Raw genomic sequence first — 15,692 nt, 5'->3', positions numbered from 1 at the left:
TTCTATATCACATCCTGGAGTGCACAATATGAAATTATAATTGGGATACTGAATGCTTAATTGACAAATTAGTTTAAGGAATTTCTCATACTACCCAAAAATAGTCTTCCAGTTGGTAGTATAACATCATATTTTTGCAGTAATTCCTAATATTTATAGTTTTTCTTCATGTGTTGTTAGACAGCCTGTGTCGGAAAGCCTTCAAAAAGTAACATTATTTCTGAATTGTGTACCAGCTAATGGATATTTTATGTCGGCCCCAAAAGTCTTTTGTTTGGCATTGTTCCTGCTCCTGTTGGCATCTTTTTCTCTCATAAACAAATCCCATTTTGTTGTGATTAAAGAGTCACACAGTGCTTAATGTAATAGGAAAAAATGACTGGTTTAGTCTCGTGGAGCAGTTGGAGGTTTCGTGTGATGGGTGTACTCTACATTTCACTCCATTTCAAAGGCTGCTGTCCATTGTCTTGTGACAGAAACCACAATTTCCAACCTCTCCTGTACTGCATTACTGAGGGCAGCACTTGAGTAATGAATATCCATCTTACCTTGTTCGTTTCGAAGCGATTTCTCTTTGCTCTGAGCTTTCAAAGTCATTTTGCTTTGGCTAACAGCCATTATGCTGCTGGAAAGTGATTGTCTGGACTGCTGTGGTGCAGAGTTCAAGCTATGATGTCTAAACATATGGGTGGCTTCAAATGCGGGACTATAATTTCAGCTGTGCTATATCTCAAAACCATGTAATGACACACCATGTCAGGAGAGTGAGGTAGCTTGATGGGCTTACAGCCAGTCATACAAGCCTGAAAGTGGACTAGCTGCTCTGATGCAAACAAGGTGATGTGAAGCAGATGTAAAGTTCATCATGTACACACTTTTAGTACACTGCATTACAGGCACAGACAGTAGGGGTGGGGGGATGGTATATAGATTAACTATCTATATTGATTTCAGAGTTAATGTTGTTATGAAATATATAAATACACTCACTGGTTACCTTACCGGATACACTTTACCAGTACACCTTAGTTGGACACCTTTTAGTTACCAAACTTCCTTAATTCTATGTGCTCGAAACATTCCTTATACATGATCATGACTGACATGATGGCATCACACAGTTGCTCCAGATTTCTTGGCTATACATCCATGATTTGATCTCCTGTTCCAACACGTTCTATTAGAATGTGATCTGGTGACTATGGAGGCAGTTTGAGTAAAGTGAACAGACTGTCATGTACAGGAAGGCAGTGTGAGATGATTTGAGCTTTGTGACGTCGCACATTATCCTGCAGGAAGCACCCACGAGAAGATCTGTACACTGTAGTCATAAAGGGACAGACATGGTTAGCAGCAATACTCGGATAGGATGTGGTGTATAAGAGTGGGGTTTAAAGTGTGCCAAGAAACTATTCCCCACACTATAACACCACCAGCACCAACCTCAACCTTTGCTATAGAAGGCAGAATGGAGCCATGCATTCCTGTTGGTTACAACTGATTCTGATCCTACCATGTGAATGTTGCAGCACAACTCGATACTAATCAGGCCCTGCAGCCTTTTTCCTTTTCCTTTTTTCTTCTGTTGTCCAATTTTGGTGACCCCACATGAACCATAACCTCAGTTTCCTGTTCTTAGCTGATAGGAGTGGCACCTGGTATGATCTTCTCCTTCTGCAGCCCATCTACTTCAAGATTCGACATGTTGGGATGCTTTTCTGCATACCTTGGATGTAGCCAGTGGTTGAGTTAGTATTGGTTCGTTATCGACTTAAGGCAGTTTGGTCATTCTCCTTTGACTCCTATGGTCAATAAGGCATTTTTACCCAGAGAACTGCTGCTCACAGGATTGTACAGGATGTAGAACTGGCAACCTTGAAGCCACATTCAAATCTCCTTTTTTTTCATTCTTCTGCTTCTTCTGTTTGAATTTCAACAGGTCGTCCTTTGCTATGTCTACATGTTTATATGTACTGAGTTGCTCCCATGTGATTGGCTGAAAGAATAGCTATATTAACAATCAGTTAAACAGGTGTACCTTATATTGTTGCCAGTGAGTATGTGTATAAATTGGAATATACTTGAAATCCTGTCTGTGTTACACTCCTGCAGCTCTGTTCTCTGACAGGTACATGTTCCTCATCACATTCAGGGCACTTCACTCCCGCAGCTTGTTCCACCTCTCTAATAGTTTGTTAGCACAGCATGAATGTTGCTTATCTGTTTGGTCTGACTGAAACCACATTGAGCACAAACAAGCAACCGGCTACACCTCACACATGTGTTAAAATACCTTTCATTTTACAAGTGTTTTCCAGAACATACGAAGATGTAGTCTCGGTCTGGCAACAATGTTTTTCCCTTTGAGCATTATGGAGGTTATGAGATTTTGAAAAAAATAAACAAATCAAAATAAGTCAAAAAATATCAGTTGTAAAGATTTGATTACTCTGCATGCAGAACCACTTGTACATGCATCTTTCGCACAGTTCAGCCCTAACTTAAAATATGAGAATCATCATTGGAAGCACCAAACTAATAAAATGAACAAAATGAGCTTCAGTGGGAGATGCAGTGGTTCTCATTAAGGAGATGGTTGAGGTAATTTCACCTAATCACCTTCCTCCAAGATAGAGTCCCTTTCATGACCCTCTCTCTCAGAGGTACAATGAAGGGCAGCAACTCCCATTATGGGCAGAAAAACCCACAGCACATATAGTTGAAGGTATTGTTGTGCTGGACCACTTTCTTAATCGCATCTCTGTAGAAGAGGCAAGAATGAGGGATGGGAGAGTGTAAGGAGACGATGATGGATACATCCTGTAGTGTACACACACACACACACACACACACACACACACACACACACACACACACGCAACCTTTAAGCCTGAGTGGGCATTATGTATTAACAGCCCTACATCTGCCTTTAGCTTGTCTGCAGAGACAAATAAACCTTACCACAGAGTGAGGAGTTAAATGGAGGTAAAAGGGAAATAGAGGGTGTTGGCCAAAAAGGAAGAGGAGGCTAAACATGGGGGTCATAATAGGCAATCGTGGTACATGATACACAGTAACACAAGATATTCAAAATGTGGAAGGTGTACAGCTAATAGCACACTGTTATTCACTGAATCAAGCTGAGCACCCATCAGCTAATCGGTTGAGTTAGCTTTCAGGAACAATGGCTAATATTTTGGGGCTTCTGGTGTCGCCGGTGGATCTCTAGGTGAGGACTTCCTGTACCATTGTTTTCTATGCAGACGACTTTTGAAAATCTAATAAAAGGCAGCAGCATCGTGAGACTATATATGGTTTTGATGCCAGAACTTAGTAGAGAAATCCTTGTTCACAGCTGTAAGATTCTTCTGGTAGTCTGTCACCAGGTTTGCAGACATCCCTGGAGGGATTTTAGCCCACTCCTCTTTACAGAAACTCTATCAATTCTTTTGGTTTCAGCGTAGTGTGTTCCCAGTGATGTTCCTGGTGACTGTCTCTAGTCCCTTCAAATCATTAACAAGCTCCTGCTGTGTAGTTTTGGATTGATCCATCACCTTTATCATGATCATCCTCGTCCCAAAAGGCGAGATCTTGCATTGAGCTCCAATTTAAAGGCAATTGATCATTTTATACTTCTTTCATTTTTGAATAATCGCGTCAATAGCTGTTAAGTTCTCGCCAAGCCTCTTCGTGAGTGTCTTTTAGCCCATTCCAGTGTTGTGCAGGTTTGGTTGTAATCTGTGTGACACGTGTACAAAGCCAGTCAGAATATCAACCAAACATCCAGAAAAAACAAAATAAAACACTTTCTATCCATTAAAATGAAACTATCATAAATATTAGAGACTTCTTATCTCTGGAAGTGAGAAATCTTATAAATTCGCCAGGGGATCAAATAATTATTTCCCCCCACAGTGGAAATAATAATTTGGCAATTGCAATCTTTATGTTTTTTCCTTATTGTGGATTGTTTACTGCACCCAGTATGATCCCGTTCAAATGTGATTGGTTATCAGAAGATGGATTACCCCTTGCCTTCTAATCCTAATCTCATAAGTTAAATGTATAAAATCATGAAAGCCTTTAAAGATTTAAGCAGTTCTGTGATAGGTCACACACACTTGTGCTTGTGTTTGAACAATTTGTCCTGAAGCACCAGCTAGCATACTGTACCGATGAGAACATGCAACTTCAGTTTTCACACAGTTGCTGCGTCACAGCCGAATAACTTTAACTCCACACAAACTTCCTCCCCAAGAGTTATATCTGTAGTGTTACTGCAAGTTGTGAGATATTTGCCCAGATCCGTGTGTACTCAGTGCGTATGCTTGTAAAGAAAAACATGTCTCATATGTGAGCATGAACTGGTACTGTAGCAGCATCCATCTATCCAGCTCTCTATGTTCAGTCTAATCTTATAAAATTCTATAGACAGAGAGGCATTGTTTCTGCCACTCTTCTCTTCTTTCTGGAACTTCTCTGATTAACATTTGAGGAAGGGAATGACACTGCACGGCATGACGAATTGCACTGCACATCTATTTGGCAGTGCCATTGCTTCATAAATGGTTTTATTGCTAATGGGATTTAACTAGATTCTTATGACATTTAGCATTCCAAAGAAATAAAGCGTCACAAAGGGAACTTTGAGAACGCTGCCTGCTGTGAATAGACAAATTAATTGATCGTTTTAGAATTCTACTGGGCTCGCTTTGTCTTTTCAATTCATCTTTAAGATTTGAGGCTTTTTAAATTGCTACTAAGAATATCTTCTACATGGATAACGTTGGATCGATAATAACACGATTGTCATGACTAAAAATAAGCAGTGATACATGGGTGTATCAGCAGTACTGTAGGGCAATTCAGTGCTGTCATACTGAGAGTCTCGTAGCAAAGTTTTTGTAGGGACGGAAAAAAATATTCGGTCTTTTGTGTGGAGCACCGAGTGTCAAACCTGACATTTATAATCACAAAAACACTTGAATGACTGACCAGCTTTCACTGTAATTTACTTACCACTGAGAGGAAAGAAATCCACTTGTTTACTTCCTCTCAGTGTTAAATGATGACATTCATGAAAGTGCAGTGTCCGTGTTAAATATGTTATAGCTGCGAGTCCGAGCTATGCTGTGATAAGCTTAGTGACTCAGATCTCTATTGCTATTGCTCTTTTCATCTATATCTCAACTAGAATGAAAATTGGAGAACTTACGCTTGTGCATGTTTTAGTGTTTTCAATTTGTCATCATTTTATTTTTCCTTAAACCAGAGAGAAAACAGCTCCTTATTTTCTGTCCCTTCTGTGCAATACTACTTTATGTCTCCATTATAATGCTTTTAGGACCAGATAAGGTTATTCATATTGGAGAAACACTTAAATTTTTTGTATTAGTATTTTTTTAAACTTTTACGCGTGCGTGCGTGCGTGCGTGCGTGCGTGCGTGCGTGCGTGCGTGTGTGTGTGTGTGTGTGTGTGTGTGTGTGCGCGCACTGGTTTGAATCTGTCCCTGTGTCAACTCTGTGCGAGTGTGTATCACCAGCAGTCATCTCTCCACACCAATCTCCATCTATCACTCGAGCCTAATTCAATCAGGACCCCCATCTCAATCAGAAGTGAGTTGGACACAGCTCCCGGGTCAGTCACTGTGCTGCTGGCAGCCACACCATACTGAGAAACAGACAGAGAAAAGAAAAGAAAACCATAAGAAGGAAAGACGCAATATGAATTTAATGCCAATGACCAAAAGGACAAGTAGGATAACTGAAAATGGAAAGAAGTGCCCTTTGGGTCATGGCAACCTTTTCGCTGACTCCCGCCTGAACTCTAAGAGTCTCACCTTTGTACCCCTGCCCTCTTCATTGCTTTCACCCGCCACCCCAGTTTCTGTTATTCCCCTCGGAACTTTTGATCCTACCTCTAAACAATATCCTGTGCAAAGGGCAAGAAGCAGTAGTTAAAATGGTAAATTTGGAAAGGGCAAATAATATAAAAGCACAGACAGCCCCACATAGAATTCCCATATTACAGTACACAGTTCACATTTACTAGTAATCCAATGTGAATACAAGCAGAAGATGATTACTTACCAATACTCATGTTGAAGGAGTGGCAACAAGTGGAAAATATGGATTTGATTTTTTTTTTCTTTAGACACTCACTGGCCACTCGCCGTGAGAACTACCTTAAATCTTCAAGGCACAGATACAACATGGTGCTGGAAACATCCATCAGAGATTTTGGTACATGATGGCTCAGCAGCATCATACAGTTATTGAACATTTGTCAGCTGTGCATCCATGATGCCAACCTCCCATTGCATTACATCCCAAAGTTGCTCTATTAGACTGAGATCTGGTGATTGTGGGGGTTCTTTGAGTATAATTAACTTACTGTCATGCTCAGGTAACTACAGTGGGGCAAAAAAGTATTTAGTCAGCCACCGATTGTGCAAGTTCCCCCACCTAAAATAAATTCTTTACAAATCCTACCATGTGAATTCATGGATTTTTTTTTTCACATTCTGTCTCTCACAGTTGAAGTGTACCTCTGGTGCAAATTACTGACCTCTGTCATCATTTTAAGTGGGGGAACTTGCACAATCGGTGGCTGACTAAATACTTTTTTGCCCCACTGTAGATTGAGATGATCTGAGCTTTGTGACATGGTGTGTTATCATGCTGGGACAAAGGGATGGGATGCAACTATCCTCCAAACCATTAAACCACCAGCACCAGCCTGAACCTTTGATACAGAGCGGGATATCATGTTGTTTACACTTCTGTTGTTGACAGTGGTCTTCTGCTACTGTGCCCCATCTGCTTAATGGTTGATCGTGTTATGCAGTCAGAGATGCTATTCTGCATACCTTAGTTTGAGTTAATGTCGCCTTTCAAAGTCACTTAAATCACCTTTTTCCCCTCCTATTCTGATACTCAGTTTGAACTTAAGCAGGTTGTCCTGACCATGTTTCATGCCTAAATCCATTAATAAGCAGTGGAAGTAGCTGGTGAGTGTATAGTAAATACTTAATAAATGATATTATAGTCCTTTAGTGAGCATAGTGCATAAAAGAAGTAATAGGCAACTATGAATAATTAAATGGCTCTATCCTCTGGCAGCTCCACTGACCTAGTCACCCTGATTTTCCTACAATTATCCAGGTGGTGCTTAGATGAAAAGTGAGATAGTAGTGTGAGAGGAGCCAGCTCGTGGTGTGTTATAATGCATTGATAAATACTTAATACTTTGATAAAGCCAACTTGAAATTGTTTATATGTGACACAAGACTGACTGGTGGCTTGTGAGTATGGAGGACACGATGCATTAAGCGGTTAAGTGATGAGTACCAGTAGCCTCAGGTGGCTCCAATGACTTATTCTTGTAGTGTGATTCACTACTGCCTGTCCTCAAAGCATGTAGCTGAAAAGTGAGTGTTTCAAATGCAGTTGTCATTCAATAAATATTTAAAGCAGTAAAAGTACATACCTGAGACCATAGATATGCATAAATAAGCCAAAATATCTCACGGTGTGATGAAATAGCTGGAAATTTAAGCACATTGATGGGCAGGATCATTGTATCAGCGCACCCAAACATAGGTGTTAGCAGAGGAAAATAAGCAGGACGTGCATGTGGAAAGAGTTAGCAGGGTTAGGGTTACCTGTGGTCTCCAGCTTCTCCATTCACGGGGCCTCGTAGGACTTTACCAATCAAGTCAGATAGCTCTTCTTTTTCTTTTTGGTCTTCCTCATCGGTGGAAAACACAGCTCAGTAACAGAAGCTAAAGAGGTTACCGAGTTGTGCAGACGCCTTCTTTGCATGCATTGCCTTGTAACCATGTACTGTTTGAATGTGAAGAATGGTGAGTCACACACAAACACAAACAGGTGTTCTCTAGTAATACTATACTATGTATATTATGATAAAGAGACTGTAGAAAAACAGATGCTGCAACTGCCACTTGTGTATGAACAATGTCACAGTTTATACATTGTATACGTATGTGATGAGAGCACATAGGACATGCATCTGAGTCTGACCGTTCCTCTGTGTTACAGCTCTGCCTCAGAGGACTTGGGGTGCAGGCGTGGAGACTTCAGCAGGAAACACTATGGTTCGGTCGAGCTGGTGAGTCCCACCCACAGTGCGCTCACGTCTTTGTTGCTCTCTTTTGTTTCTCAGCATGAGCATCTCTTTTTCTTCTTTCCTCTCATCCTCATCATTGATTCTTCTGTTGATGACCTCCCCTCCCTCTCTCTCTCTCTCTCTCTCTCTCTCTCTCTCTCTCTCTCTCTCTCTCTCTCTGTCTGTCTTGCTCTCTCTGTCTTTCTCATTCCCTTCCCACTCCCTGTTGGCATGGATGGACAACAGAGGGGGACTGATGAGTCATGACATGCAGGGCGTGGTTCAGGGATGTGCTTTACCAGTGTGGATCACAACAGTTCTCCACTCAAAGTCATTTAATTCAATTTTGTTTTTATTAATAAAGCACAGTGTATTAATCTAATGGGATTTTAAAGTGTAAGGTAAACATCTTACGATAGTATAGGGACAGATCGGTTTGTGAGCAAGAGCTCTGCAACAGCAATGCAGGATGCTTTTTGCCTACCAGCCTCCAAACTTAATTCGTTTTGTTTTGATGCTGCTGGTGTAAAGCTGCGGCACAGTGTGTGTCTTTGTGGTTGATTACTAAGCTGTTGAGTCATTGTTGCCCTGGGGGAGCATGTGTGTAAGTGTCTGTGCATGTGTGTAAGCGTACGCCCCTCCACTGTGAGCTGAGTCTGTACTTCCCGATAGCGCAGAGGGACAGGAAGTCCTAGGGTTTTCACGCAGCAATCGTACTTCCTACCAGAGACATATTGCGGGTTTGTCCATGAGTGTCGGGCACCACGTGCTCAGCAGATTAGTGATGAGGAGAAACCGCACTGTGCCTATCAGCACTAGCATACAGACAGTATGGACAGTGAAGTTGTGTGAGTGGAGGCTAGTATCCAGAAACTGTGAGTGTGAGACAGGGTGAGGTCACTAGCTTCAGTGACTTGTTGCAGCGGGTCAGTGGTGTCCTCTCATTTCATTACCTCTGCTACACCTTAAAATCTATTTCTCTAGCATTAGCTCGGACCGTCACTATGCGAAGCAAGGTAAAAAGTGACTCTGACCTAGCATCAGGGATTTAATAGTAGAAAAACAAAATATGTAGATTCCGTATTTAAATGTAATTTATAAACAGCCTTTTTAAAAATATGGATTGAGTTTCTCTGTGGGCAGAGATGTATTTGACTCATCTGAGACTGAAGTTTACAGCTCTTTTTTTAATTTAGCCAACTACATCCTAGAATATACTGGCAGGTTTTGTATTGATAACTACTGTAAAATCAATAATAAAATCTAACGATAGATTAAAGGTGGAATTTGACAAGTGATGCTAAAGAGCTTAAACTCAAATTGATGACTTCTAGCCTTCTTCTGCATTAGTCCAGTTTAGTTTTTACTGTAAGCCTTACCACAGATACTGCAGACTACTTAGTTCAGTAACCTCACATTAGCCTTTTGACCAATGCAACACAGTTGATCATTTGATATATTAGCAAAAACCCATCCCACAGGCAGTTTTTCCCATGCCGGCATCAAACTTGGTATGTCTTGATGCATGCTCAATCATCCAAATCCCAAAAGGTTGATTCGTTCATCTGAACAGAATCAACCTTTTGGGATTTGGGATCCCAAGATTTGGGAGTTTCACTACATCCAGATGAACAGAATCAACTTGGTATGGTTACATGAGCATGGCTCTTTCAGTGTAGCAAGCAAATGCCTGGAAAGATTCTCCTCGATCTCCCAGCTATCGTGACCCTTTATCCCCTTCAGTTCATGCCATGGAATTGTAAAGGGGCGTCAGATAGAAAATAAAAACCTGCCTGTTTTTGAAAATTAAACCCTATCATAAGCTTTAAATTGTACGTGTAACATGCCTATGAATGTGCAAACGCTATGTTTGTACATAAAAATAGGAGTGTACACTCATAAACCATTGTTTTTATATGCTGATACAAAGACAGAGTACTTTTATTTGAAGTAAATATTTTAACCACGTAGATGTTAGAAATATTGGGATCTTAGATTGTACCAATCAGTCATCAGGAGGAGTTTGGGGATAAACATACAGACATGCATACTCTGCAGTTATTATAGTATGATGATAACGGTTACGTCACAATATGAATTAATAACCATATAACTCAACAAGATAACCCTTCTTCTTCCTATCCACAATCTGTTACAGGCATGTGAAATAAAATGAAAATTGAATTTTCTTATACTTGTGGACCTCTATTTTAAACAATGAACTTGCAATCATCTGCCACTACAGAAAAAAAAAAGCAATGCAAAGCAGTTCTGCTCGTTTTAGTTTTGTTATTTTGCCAAATGCTAAAATACAGAAACTGCAGCTTTATTGACATTTAAATGCATACAAAATGATAACAAGAAAAGAAATAATGATTTTCTGACCCACTTAAACCCCTTGGCTGCAGCTATTTTGAATATTTTATTGATTTAATAGCATATGTGTCATGATCCTGGGTCCTTTTGACCCAGCGTTTTGTGTTTTCTCTTCGCGATTTTGGTTCTGTTCTCCCTCTGGTTAGTGTTTACTCTGTTCTGCCCGTGTGTTCCTGTATCTAGTCCGCGTTTCTTAGTTTGTCCTTCATGTGTAAGTTCCTGTTTTATTGTGAAGGTCTGTGTCTTATGTGAGTGTTTTCAGTTTGCCTCCCTAGTCTCGTCATGTTAATTACTCCCAGCTGTGTCCCCACCTGTATGTAATCCCCCTGTGTTCTCTGAGTGTATTTAAGTTGTGTCTTCTGTCATAGTAGTTGCTGGTTCGTCTGTGTTGTTTCCCCTCGTTCTCCCTGCGTCTCTCCGTGTATAGTTCTCCGGATCTCCCTGCATCTTCGGTTCTGGTTTGTGTTGTTAGTTTACCCAGTTTAGGTTTCAGTTTCATGTTCCTAGCGCCTTTGTTGTTTGCATTTTGTTGTTAATAAACACTCACCTGCACCAGAGCTGCCGCCTTTTGGTCCTATATATATTCCACACGGCTTGCCCCCGCAAACCGTGACAATATGCTTAAAATAATTACCATGTTATGAAAGTCCAAAAAGTTGCAAATCCTGACATGTGAGATCTCAAATGTTTAAATAATGTCTTACATAATTGGTCTATAGTATAAAAAAATCTACTCACTGCCGTAAGATTACTAAGCAACATCACAGTGTATCTCTTGTGAAAGCTACAGTTTTCATTGTAGAGTTAGGTGTCGGAACAATTTCTTAGCCAGGTGCAATGGCTAATTGCTCAGGTGTTCACGCTTTCCTGGAAACATCACAATGAGAAGGACAGAGTCCCTCTAGCTGCTTGCCTATTCTGCCAATTTCCATGCTAAGCTAAGCTAACTGGATGCTTGCAATTATAGTATTGTACTGTTGATCATCTCATCAGAGTCTGAGCAAAAAAAACAAACATTCATAATATGCATTTGTTTAACTGCCATGAGAATATGCCCTAAGTATAACTTCTAGAGATTTACTTTTGAAGTTTAGTTTAACAGAATGGTTAACAGCTTCATCCATATGCTCTGAAGGAAGCTGGATAGGCTGTGTATGTTAATCATAATAAACTTTAGTACAACCACCTTTGTGCTTTTCTAATGCTATTATAGTGTATTACAGATTTATTACAGGTTTCAGGTTACATAATTCAACTAATTATTGGTGCTCAAACAAATTCACATAAAACTTCAAAATAATCATTTCATCCAGGATGATTCGGTTATTAACACATGGCAATTTCAGGTGTGATAAAAGGCAAAATGGCATGGTTAAGAAACGAGGAAGTGGGCAGAAGGAAATTAAATACAGGGCTTGATAAACCACCTTTATATTCACAAAGGACCTCAGGGAGTATAACCACATTACTACATTACCTGTGGTATATTTTTGCGCCTCAACTCCGTAGTGAAATTAAGCTCTTGGCTTTCTGTGGGAGAAGAAATATAATTGCGTGTGTGTGAACATACAGCAGAAAGTGTTTTTGTCAAGTCTGGCACTCATGCTGCTTAAGGCTGTATGTCTCTGGGGGAGGCTTGTGCAAAGGTCGGGAACGAGTCTGTGGTAATTCAGGTTATGTTGCCTTTTAGCCAACAAACAGCTCTTTGTGTTGACAGCATTGAATCGATGTGCTCTGTGTCTGTTTGTGTCCCTAGTGTGGTGTTGGAAGGTTATTAGGTCCTGACATTTCCTTCAAAGAATTATTCAATTGTCCTAAAAGTCACATAATTACCAGTCATGTGTGTGATTGTTAAAATGATGTAACTCATATTTTATGTCTATCTTTGAGATGCTTCAGTGCACGTCTGCTGGGCTGTCAGAGCTGCAAGCACTCTGTGATGGTGATGCTGTGGCTTCACCTGTGGCGCCTATGGTGGTGTGATGTTAATGTGGGCAGAGTAGTGTCCAGCAGAGATGACAACGTTGAGGTCAAAGCTTTCTGCAGAGACTAAGTTTGGGGCTCACTTGCAATGACGCACAAGAAGGATGAAGTTAAGGCATAAAAAAGCTTTGTTTGGGGAGTTGCAGTGTTTTTGCTGTGTTCTCTGTCAAGATGATCCCACACTGCTTCAGCAATGTTGAAGTCCAGGATCTAGGGAAGCCAATCCATGACAGATAGTGTTCCATTTTGTGTTTTTCTATTCAGATATGTTTTTACTGGATTGGCAGTGTGTTTGTGATCATTATCATATTGATAAAACAAAGCTGTTGCCAGTTACATTTTTTCCAAATGGTGGATCAAAATCTAATGGTACTTTTCTGCATTCATAGTTTTGATAAGACTCTCAATACACTGGCTTGAATGGGCCCTAAACCCCACATGCATGGACATAATTATCGATTATCTCACCATTTGCTGCATAAGGAAACGTGACTACACTATATGCATCATTACTCTGTGTGGAGTTTGCGTGGGTTCTCTCCGGGTACAGTGCAGTTAGCGGGGTTGGGTTAAGTGATGATTCTACATTGTCCATAGGTGTGAATATGAGTAAGGATAGTTGTCTGTATCTTAGTGTTAGCCCTGCAACAGACTGGTGACCTGTCCAAGGTGTACCCTGCCTCTCCCCCTATGACAGCTGGGATAGGCTCCAGTGGCTTCACTCTTCGTATTCTTTCTTTTTGGGGCACGGATTTGATGGTGGTTTATTTTAGTTCTTTTAGTACTAAAGGACATGTTTTCAAATGTCACAACTAGAAGATATTGATTCAAAGCAGGGACTCCCTAATAAGAGAGACCAGCATAAGCAGAGCCATGACTCACCCTGTCTGTTTTATTTTTGGCATCATGGAAGCAGTGGTAGCAGGGCTCCCTACAATGTATGATATGATTCACTCTTGAGCACACACAACTAAGACACTATATAGATATGTATAGGATCCAGTTTCATTTCAGCCTGCTTGCATTATAAGACACTTTGTACTGTTAAAATCATTTGATGGTGAAAACACCGAAGAGTCACTAGAGTGCTCTGCTGTTAAAGGTGGACATCAGCATCATATTAAACGGGGTCCTTGTTTGTTTTTTCTTATTTCCTGTGCATGTTTACTGTTACCATGGTTGATGAGTTCAGTTTCACTGTGTGTGCACCGCCTCACACCGACATGCATCACATGCAGTGTGGAATAAACCTGACAAGAGTTGTGACGTTGCAGTGTGTGAAAAGGTTTTTGCTCCCTTCCTGATTTTTTATTGGGGGTTTTGACATATTTGCACACTTTCAGGTGATGATCTGAAACAAATCTTAACCTGATAACCCGAGTAAATTTTAAAAAATGCTATTTTTAAATGATTTCATTTATCAAAGGAAAAAAAAACTATCCAAACCTACTTGGTTTAGTGTGAAACAATAATTGCCTTCTAAACCCTGATTGGGTTTTGGGAGCAAAAATGACAATTTCAGCAATTGTGATAACTGGTAATCAGTCTTTACATCGCTGTGGAGGAATTTTGACCCATTCTTCTTTGCAGAGTTGTTTTATTTCAGACAAATTTAAGGGTTTTCAAGCATTAATAATAACTGACTCCAAAACTCCCAAACTGTTTTGTTTTTTAGCCATTCAGAGGTGGACTTGTTGGTGTGTTTCAGACTATTGTCCTGCTGCATAACCCATGTGAGTTTGAGTTTCAGGCCATGAACTGATGGTTAGATATTCTCCTTGAGAATTTTCTGTTAGTTGTCCAGGTCCTGAAGCAGCAAACCAGCCCAGGCCATCACACTACCACCGCCATGTTTGACTGACTGAAATCCTGTGTTACTTTTACTCCATATGTAACGGGAAGCAAACCTTCGAGCTTTCCACCGAATGTTTTCCTTGGAACTCTCCCATTGATGTCTCTGTGAACCCAGCTTTCCAAAAATCACGACTAAAATAACGGCCAATGATGGTTAACCCATGATTTAACATGGGGGCAATTACTTTTTCTCTAATTGCTTTTTTCCCTTAATAATCTTGTCTTGTCTTAAATTTGTTTGATGATCTGAAACATTTAAGTTTAACAAATATTAAAAAAAAAAAAAATAGAAATTAGGAATGTGGCAAATACATTTTCGTAGCACTGTAAGTGATATTAAGTCAATATATGTTAGCTGCAACAAAACAACTTAGAACGAGAGTTAAAGCAAACAAGGCACGGCCAGTTTGCATTAAAGTCAAAAACCACACAAAGAAAAGCTGATGGGCTCCAAATGTTAGCTCTCCTCCTCGCACTGTAGTGAACAGATGAAATATGGAACTGAATTCAGCAGATCAGATCTATAGATCAGCGCAGTCTAGCTTTAAGAGTCCGGATGAGTAGAAATGAGTAGAAATATTGGATTGCTGAACTCATAACCAGCACACAGGCACAAATCTATATTTGTAAGTGCTCATCCACACAACTGAGCAAGAAATCCTGTCACCATTGTTCATAGAAGGGGATACACAACACAGTCACAAAAGCGACGCCCACCCTATCTTGTCATTTCATTCTGCAACAACGCCACCGTCCACTTTAAAAAACTTAATTGTGCATTGTTTCATCCTGACACAACAGCTCGGAAAGCATGGAATTTTGTTTTTCCAGTGAACTGAATTGTCTTTGAGGCTGAGTGATGGAGTTGGTGACAGTGAGGTGGGTGCTGGCAGTCTCTGGTGAGCCAAATGGAAAAAAGAATAGGATAAAACCCTTCAGACACACATTCTCATGGTAATTTTTTCTGCGTGCGGACATTGTATTTGCCTTAGCTTCGTGTTATTTGATGTGCCGCAGTGCACAACATTAAATGAGACTGGCACTACTGGCAGAATCGGTGCGTGTGTGTGCTGAGAGGTTAGCTGTCAGTCTTGCACAGCGACTGGTGAGCAGACGGCTCCGCTCCCACCTGCCTACCAGTGTTACTGTCATTGCCTCAGAGGCTTTTGACTGCACTGTCACACTGCATTTATTCCCACTCTCAGCGTGTATCACACTGTTTGCGACGCGTCTGTTCGTCTGCTTATTAACTGCATAAATTCGGCCGAGCAGAAGACACTTTGGCCACAAGTGGCAATTAAGATAAAAGCAAATAGATGTATGCTGTGTGTAGTTTTGCTTTTGTGACGCA

The 15,692-nt window shown here is 40.5% G+C and overlaps 1 protein-coding gene across 5 annotated transcripts in view; it reads left to right on the top strand.

The window, feature by feature from the left end:
• The window catches only part of garnl3 (GTPase activating Rap/RanGAP domain like 3), a 97,052-nt gene that overhangs the window by 36,932 nt on the left and 44,428 nt on the right, over positions 1–15,692 (top strand). For all 5 annotated transcript variants that reach the window (XM_076886656.1, XM_012918839.3, XM_012918836.3 and 2 more), the window contains one exon: positions 8,062–8,131. In XM_076886656.1, coding sequence (XP_076742771.1) covers positions 8,062–8,131 — 70 coding nt within the window. The remainder of the gene's footprint in view (positions 1–8,061; positions 8,132–15,692) is intronic.

Source organism: Maylandia zebra, linkage group LG7, assembly GCF_041146795.1.
Source record: "Maylandia zebra isolate NMK-2024a linkage group LG7, Mzebra_GT3a, whole genome shotgun sequence".
Lineage (NCBI taxonomy): Eukaryota > Metazoa > Chordata > Actinopteri > Cichliformes > Cichlidae > Maylandia > Maylandia zebra.
Note: the sequence above shows the minus strand (reverse complement) of the source record. Positions and strands in the feature narration are given on the sequence as shown.